The sequence below is a fragment of the Lissotriton vulgaris genome, chromosome 9 (assembly GCF_964263255.1).
Source record: "Lissotriton vulgaris chromosome 9, aLisVul1.2, whole genome shotgun sequence".
Taxonomy (NCBI): Eukaryota; Metazoa; Chordata; class Amphibia; order Caudata; family Salamandridae; genus Lissotriton; species Lissotriton vulgaris.
The window spans coordinates 534,865,943-534,874,687 of NC_141697.1; the positions used below are offsets into that span (position 1 = coordinate 534,865,943).

The 8,745-nt window shown below is 43.1% G+C and overlaps 1 protein-coding gene across 4 annotated transcripts in view; it reads right to left on the minus strand.

Annotated features, from left to right (window-relative positions):
* The window catches only part of LOC147690379 (zinc finger FYVE domain-containing protein 1-like), a 152,554-nt gene extending 149,222 nt beyond the window's left edge, over positions 1 to 3,332 (minus strand). For 3 of the 4 annotated variants that reach the window (XM_086938019.1, XM_086938018.1, XM_086938017.1), the window contains exon 1: positions 3,082 to 3,322. In XM_086938019.1, coding sequence (XP_086794145.1) covers positions 3,082 to 3,216 — 135 coding nt within the window. In that variant the 5' untranslated portion in view covers positions 3,217 to 3,322. Of the gene's footprint in view, positions 1 to 3,081 lie in introns of all 4 variants that reach the window. The other variant, XM_086938020.1, reaches the window with a different exon arrangement.
* Between the last annotated feature and the right edge of the window lie 5,413 nt (positions 3,333 to 8,745).

Sequence of the window (8,745 nt, forward strand, 5' to 3'; positions counted from 1 at the left end):
CGCTGTATGACCGCCACTGCCGACTGGCTGAAAAACAACTCTCTCCAGTTCAATAGCTCAAAGACCGAGGTACTTCACTGTTCATTGGACCGTGCCCGGCGTCCTTTACCAACTGACCTTTGGCCTTCTTCCTCCTTGGGCAATGTGGTGGCGGCGGACTCTGCCCGCAACCTCGGAGTCATGTTTGGTTCCAATCTACAGTTGGATGGTTTTGTCAACAAAACCATCTCTACATGTATGATGCTACTCCGTACTTTGCGGAAAATTCTTCCCCTGCTTCCGACCCAGGCTAGACCAGAGGTGGTGCGTGGTATTATCCTTAGCAGGATAGATTATTGCAATGCACTGCTTTTAGGGGCTCCTGGTACTCTGATCAACAAGCTGCAGCGCATCCAAAACATGGCTGCGAAGCTTGCTCTCTCTAGGCCGCGCGCAGGTTCCTCCTCCCTCGCGCTCAAAGACCTACATTGGCTGCCAGTTCAGCAGCGAATCTTCTTCAAATCATCATGCCTGGTCTTTAAGGCTTTGCATGACCAAGTTCCAGCCATGCTACATAACCTCTTTTCATGGTACCATGCAGCGAGACCATTGCGCTCCTCTTCGGCATATCTTGTGGTGGTTCCGAGGATCCATAGGCTACGGATGGGGGGGGCGGTCCTTTGGATACGCGGCTGCCAAGCTTTGGAACTCCCTTCCTCTGTCTCTGAGGAGCCTGAGGGCCTTTCCATCTTTTAAGAAAGGTTTAAAAATCTACCTCTTCCCCAGAACAGTATAATAACGTGACTGTGTAGCTGGTTCAGTAGAGTCAAAAGCGCCAGGATACCCTCAGGGTGACAGTTTTGCGCTATACAAATGTGCAATACATACATACAAAGGCGCAGTCCCAGCAGGAGACGCTCAGAACAAAGGGCGCCCAAAGCCAGACAGTAAAGCGCCACTTTACCGTTAAGCACTGCGTATTGACCCTTCCTGGTCTAAAAAAGCACCTGATAATGGGAAAGATATGCAGAACTCTTCGGGCCTGTCATAATGATGAAACATAAATTATTTCTTAAACATCTGTTCCAATTAAGGTTTGCTATGCAAATTCGTACAATGAATAGAGTTTGTGCACTTTAATTCGAGCGCACAAAGTACCGTCGGCCCCATGCGATTCCTCGTTTAACGCACCTGTAGCAGAGAAGTATTCGGACTCCAAGGATTCCTTGAGTCCCTTTCTCCTCCTCCAGAAACCATAAATCACTCTGGCAGGTAGCTGGGAAGCAGCTGCTAATGATAGTTTTGCTCTGGAGTACAGGAAGTCAACCTTTAACCCCACCTGCTGTTGTTTGTCTCAGGCTGGTGACAAAAGAACAGATGTCAGCAAGATGCCAACTGTGGGTCTAGTCACAGAGCTGCAATAAACCTGGAAAAGCAGAGAGGCTGAAATACACACACACTGTCAAATGACAAACTTGAGTTCCGGTCGTTTCACAAAGTTTCCCTGACTAAGCGGACATCCAGGCAAAAAATTAGACACATCAACATTTTTGCAGTTTCACATAGCGCAAACTCGACCCTCAGATCTCGGAGTGCCTTACATGAGCACCGGTTACATTACTCTGTGTCACTTTTTTTGGGCACGTATTCACAAGTTTGTTGAGCCGCTGCGAACTGGGTTCACCAGCTCCAACGTCGCCAGCTTTGACAGTGCTCTCCTCATTCTTTCCAGCCAACCTACTGAAATACAATTTACCTCGTTTTATGTGGCATGCATACCTTGTTTTCATTTGCACAAGCGGGAGAGGTGGTATTCACAGATTCCCTGAGGAGCGGGAGTCCAGTCGCTGGAGGAATTAATGAAACATCTTCGCATGGACTCGGTGTAACTGTGAAACGGTGGGAAAGGCCAGGAGTGACGTGTATCTGTGAAGTGCATGCTCGCCCTATCTCTTGGCAATATTATTGACACAAAAAGGATGTTTGTTACTCAACTTATTTGGACTTGTACCCAGTTCAACAACCAGGATTCGAACCTCTGACCACTGGATCAAAGGACTGTAGGTGAGACAAACTTACACGAAGGAAGACAGGGAAAACGAAAGCCGCGAAGGTGAAACAAACTTACACGACGGAGAAACCGAAAGGCGCGAGGACTGTAGGTGAAACAAACTCACACGAAGGGATACGGGGAAAACGAAAGGCACTTTTGCCATTGTTGAGGATTCGAACCTCTGACCACGGAATCAAAGGACTGTAGGTGAAACAAACAAACAAACACGAAGGAAGAGGGGAAAACGAAAGGCGCTTCAGCCATTGTTGAAGCTAAATGTTGTAATATTAAAAATGTGCTTAGCGGCTAATTAAGAGACCCGTCTCCCGCCGCAAGTAAAAGATCGAATCCCGGTGGGCGGGGCAAAAAGGGGACAGGGTTGCAACCAGGATGGATTGAAATGCCTCCGGTGCAACCATTTCACTGCCTTTTGCATAATTCCTGACGTCAAACGAATGAAAACTGCAGGCGGAGCTGAGACACGGCTTCGGAATCTGTACTGATTCCAAGAAGCTCCTGCATGGCGAGAGCAGCGCTTGCGCTGCTTTCGCCAGGCCGAGACCTAAAAAAAAAAAAAAAAAAAAGTTAAAGAAGTGCAATTTCCATACATAATGACCATAGATAGATTTAAATGATTTGGTAATGTGGCAACAAAGCGTCACACTTGCCATAAGAAATTATCCCTTACAAGTACACTGCAACTGCGAACAGTTCACACACAATCAAAACAAAAACTCAGCAGCTTTCTTGAAAGGACTACTCGTCCCAAAATGCACCCACATTTAAAAGTAAAATGACAGTCCATGACGACATAATAAATTAATTCCTCCTGGCATATGCGAATAAGTAAAGGCATTATAAGATTAACAAAGATAATAATGGCTGTGAAAAGGACTAAAATGGGGATATGGGGTTCATATCTAATGGGATACGAGTCACTAGTTAAAGAAAGTGGGGAAACTCTAAGAGGGGGGAGGGAGTGCGAAACTACATCCGAGCTGTCACTCGCCTCTGCCTCTCCCAAGGGGGTTTGTTTAGTGTCTTCTTACCTGCAGGTTCTCCTCCTCATCCACAAGCAGGAAACTGCGTCCGGCTCCCCCTTCCTCCTCCTCCTGCTTGGGCTTCTGCAAAAGGCAATCCTGGTCCTGAGGGTTCATCTCGGTCAGCAACAAGCCGGACATCATCCACGCCTTGCGGTCATGGGACCAGCAACTCCCGAGCACTTTCACTTCTCATGTCCCTTCTCTTCCCAACAACACCTGCACACCGTGAGACGACAGACCGCGGGCATGGAAGAGGGACTACAATGACGTCAACCCTCAGTCAAAACAAAGCAGCAATCACGTGGTCCTGTTTACTTTCAGGAAGTGCAGTAAAACACGATTTCTGATCAGTTTTACAGAAGAAATACTTCCCCAGACATTGACCACGGATTTTCATTTACATTTCAGTGAAGTTTTCAAGGTATTATTATGCACGAAATTATCTTTGTACTCATAATTTCTACTGATATACTTGTTAGGTAGAGTACTTCAAAAAGCTGTCACTTGCTTTGAAAATAAGTTGTTTTTATTGTTGTAATATACACTTGCTTTCTCCCTGAATCGGAATGAGCGTCATTCAAAGATGGCCGATATATTCTGCCTTAAGATACATCGAGAGTCTTTACTTTCGACATTAAATAAAAGTGCTATGGCATCAAGCAAACAGAGTGTACAGTGGCCATCTTTAAATACTATAGATTACAATTGTAGTGGGTATGCATGAATACACCGACATAGTTTTTCAATAAATACGTAAATTACTTTTGTGTACGTATAAGTTTAACTGATACTTTAGCATGCCTCTTTACGGTGCAAGAAACGATATGTTTCAACTTGTCATTCAACTGTAATAGTATAGCTTTTGTGAAGTATGCGTCAGGCCCCAACTCTTTAAAATTACTTTGAGCAAAGCTCTCCAGCATTGAACATTTTTAAAAGTGAGAAATAATTATCTTCTTTGATGCAACTGTAGGACATCAATGACAACATAGTGGCATCAGTAAAATGCCTGTGTCTGTGTGCCAACTGGTCTATGGCTAATTTTGTGTTTGCCTAATTCTATCTATCCTTCTGTTTCAGTTTGCGCGTTTACCTTAATACTGCCTATTTCTATTTGTCTTTACTCATGTTAACACTGTTAGAGTATACCTGCATACTATGAACAGCTTCTTAGCGTTTTATTCATAAAGCTGAAGCTTGCAATTATAAACAGTTTGTCGAGTTGATTAAATCTGACCTATGTTTTGCTAACAGCAATATATCTGCCTTTCTATCTACAAATCTGTAGGTATACATCTCAGAATCTCACTTTCTTTTTTTCTAACATAACAACATTTAAGAAGAGAAATGTGGCAGATCCAGCCGGAAGTTTAGCTTTTCTTAAAGAGGACTCCATCCTCACTAGAATCAAAGAAACTCCTATATACATATGCTAAGCTCATTGTAAACCACGAGTGACCATACTCACAATTAAGCTGAACCGTAGTTCTTAATTGCATCCCCTGTATATCATAATAAGTGCACGTTTGTCAAGAGATCTTATGCCACAGTTCCTCAAACAGAACCAGCAACATATACACACTCAATAGTAAGCCAGGGCTGAAAGTACTTACATGATTCAGACCGAATTCATTTATGAATCTGTAAACATAAAGCGACTAGGGAATAGGGATTAGTCACCTATAAAATCTCACTATCGCCTCATGACCTTATCACCACACCCAAGAGTGTATGTATATAACAATACTCACATCACGAGTCTTTTCAAGCGTGTTGCTCACCTATAGACATAGAGCTTGTTTAAGTATCCAAACGCTCACAATAAAAAGATGCAAACTAGATATTAAACCTCACAGTTTAGTATTTTAAGTCCAGACTTACTTGAATTGAATAACTGGTGTCAATGTCCGTCCGACTCCCTTAGTTTGAGTGAAGTCGGAAACGCCATTACCGCGGTATAAACAATGTGCGCAATGACGTCAGAGCAGCCCAAAAAACGCCGCCATCTTGTAATGGCAAATGGTCTTATTAAAACGTATCACAGTGGAACGTGAAACCCGGGTACATGGGAAAATCTAGTCTCAGTGAAGTAATTTATCATGAGGCACAGTAACATTGTAGTGGTGATCGTGCCTTTTTCACAACATCAGCTGTGTCCCCCGTAATAGGAACGTCAGAGCGGACCCAAAATACCGCGGCCATCTTCGAATGGCTCACGATTCAATTAACATAGCACAGAATGTCAACACGAATCCTCAAGTAAACTGGTAGTGTCTAATGCATTCATGAACTCCACAGACATAGTAATAATCAGACCCTCCAGGATATCGCGATTTCGCGATTTCGCGGTTTGCCGCGAAATCGGCACTTTTGTTAAAATGCCGCGATTTTCACAAAAGTGCCCGCGAAATCGGCATTTTTGTAAAAATCCCGGTATTTTTACAAAAGATAATCCATGCCTGGGGGGTCTGATTGGTCTCGAGTCGTTCATTTGATTTCCTCGGGCGCACTGCTTTGTTTGGAGACATTAGATTGTTACTGGAAATGTATCTTTTCTTCAAAATTGCTGAACATAACTACAGATGTGTCGTGTTTTTTTGTTGTGGTCAAGAAAGTAACACCACTGCCCATATTTTATGTAAATATTTCAGGCTAACAGTTCATTTTATTGATCCTGCAGGAGTGGTATGACGTTTCTTTTTCTTCCGAAGCCCGCCCTGCTCTGACTCCTGAGAACTGCCCCTCGGTGTCTGATTTCCATGAATGTGGCGGCCTCTCTTCATCTCCCGGGCCGAGGAGATCCCTATTCATTGGCAGTGTTAGGGGGGTAGGCGGGAGGGAGGCTGTCAACCGGATCGGGCTTTAATATACAAACTGATGAAGTCAGACTGCTGAACACACCTAGAGGGCCGTTAACAAAGACCCCACCATAGGCCTTGTAGCCGGGATTTTCTTTTACATGTATGAGAATATTAACGAATTAATATCAAGACGCTGTCATTAAAGAACCAGTATTACCTTTTTTCATGTAAAATTATTGATAAAAAGGATATTGCACATTAAAATCATTTTATCATAACACGGATGTAGTGCGTGGAACCCTTTGCACTTAGGGCAGACGCTGCACAAATTTAAAACATGTTTTCTTTAAGTGAATTAATTTACTTGTGGAGTCATGCAGAAGACATGCCTCAGTTACAAAGTTCCTAGCAGTCCAAAGTCCTTCTCCTGGAGCATGACGGCTAGGTTTGGAGATTCTCAAATCAGTCTCCAAGTACTTCAACGAATACAACACGGTCCTAGATCTCCCGGAGAGCCGCAGAGGCAAAATGTATGCATGGGGAATTCCAACCGATAGGAAAAACTAACTTATGTAAATGTAGTGCAAATTTGCATTTGCACATTTAACTTGTATTCTCCATATCGAACAAATTTGCGCAACATTACCACACATTTCTTCTGCCTTTGTCTTGTGTGAAGGCGATGTGCCGTTCTCAGTTCACATCAAAGATGCAATTAGTGCAGCATCTTAGATGAAACTCAGAATATTTCTGCATTATAATATATTTACTAATACGCCACAGCCCAAAAATGACATTCATAACATTCACAGTGTTCCCATCCCCATTAATTTGGATTCGTGGGGTGTAGGCTTTGCAAACGTAAAAGGCTTTTGTATTCATGGGCCCACACATGCAAGTCTTTTAAGTCTTTTAAGTCTACCTGCAAGAGATCTGTGAATAACCACCACCCTTCTTAAAAGCGAGCCAGCCTAGCATGTGCTGCTTTCCTTTATTTCTTTGGATTAACTGCACACTAATCATCCCCCGTAGTTATTAGTGGTTCATGGACCCTCTGCCCCCAGCCCTCAGCAACCTGACAAGAGGTTTGAAGTGCTCTGTAAAGTCAATACATTGATTGATTGATGGAGAGGTTTTGCTTGGACCTGCCCCGGAGCAGGATTTTCTGTTTTTAGGTATACAGCTTGTAAATTTCATAGTAAAAATGAGCAAGAAAATCTGGCATATTTCCATTGGTTGTCAACTGTTTAGTACTTAATTGAGTTGCAATTTTTTATTCCACAAGCATATGTTGGTTGTTCTGGAGTGATGACATGTACAGTCAGGCCATGCTCTTGGTGTTTTCCTGGCTCAATGTTACAAGATGAAGACTAAAATCACAGTAGTAGCACCTATTCTTATCATATTGTCTATTTACCTATCCTCGTACTGCTTTCTGACGTTTCTTTAGGGGAGTTGTGCCTCTCCCCACTTACGAGGATTTTACTAAGATTGTCATTATGCTGATAAAGTTATTGGGTATTGTCTTTTAGGGAAGATAGCTGTGCGTGCCCAAGTACCACCCTATACTCCTGGCCACATCACTGCATACGATTTTGCAGGTGGGGTGCCCACAAAGCAAGCTGCACTGTCACTGAATACTTATTTTATTTACATATATTTAAATAGTGTGCACCAGATGCCTGAATTGCTTCTAGGGGCAGACAGAAAAGAGAAGGATGCAAAAAAGTGTGGAACATGTTCTTGAAGAGATGTGTTTCCAGCAGTTTCTTGAAAGTGAGCAGGTTGTTTGCGTTGCACAGGTGTGGGGATTGGTAGGGGTGGGCAGCTACTTAGAAGAGACTTCTGGATTTGCCATTGGACTTGGGAATGCATAAGGAGTTCTGCATGTTGGAGTTTAGGGGTTAGGAGAGGGTGCATTCACAGTACACATATAGCTGCAGAGAACCGAAAGTGCACCGTGCATCACGTTGAGGCATAAGTAGGGCTGTGAGCCAAAGGGTGTGCATCACGGTGGACTCGGGTGAACTCTGAATTTGACATCTCGCTCAGTCACGCCATCACCTACTCCAGGTCTGGTTCGACAACAAGCAGAGCACGCACTTCAAGAGACCAATGGTGCGGACTGTCCAACGACGTCACGCCCCAGGAATACTTCACCACTTCATTTCCCCACGACCAGCACCAGGATTTGACACGTTGAGAATTCCCAAACCATATCCAGAGATACACTCGAATATCTGTACATGCTTTTCGAGGGAAACAAAGTGTCTACATTGTAATTAAACCAAATATACATAGCTTCATGTTGTTAAATAACTAAAAAAGCTAAGATATCTGTGTTTGTTGTAGGAAAAATGGCCAAATAAAATGCCGCAAAATTGCCGCTAAATTTCCATATTTGTGCCGCTAAATTTCCATTTTTGTGCCGCTAAATTTGCGAATCCATGCCGCTATATCCTGGGGGGTCTGAATAATTTTATTAAGGTGGTTAGCTAGCCTACAGATATTGGTAATTCAGACACAGAACTGTCTAACATCATCACCATGTTATGATAACCTTATACCTATCAGAAATGCCCAGATTCTCACAAATGGATTAAGGAGTTGCCAGGGTATGTCATTCTATCAGGGAATTTAACCCCTTCTCAACAGTGTTACAAGACCAGATCCACTTATTTTCCTTTAAAGTGAGTAGACGATCAACATTATGATAACGTTTAGTACTCTTAACAACATCCAGAACAAACCATTGCATCTCATTTGGTAAGTGCGACTTCTGTTGGTAATGTTCCACTAAAGGAGCAGTAATGATATTACATCTGATGCGAGACTGATGTTGTAGTACTCGTTTTTTAACATCCTGCGT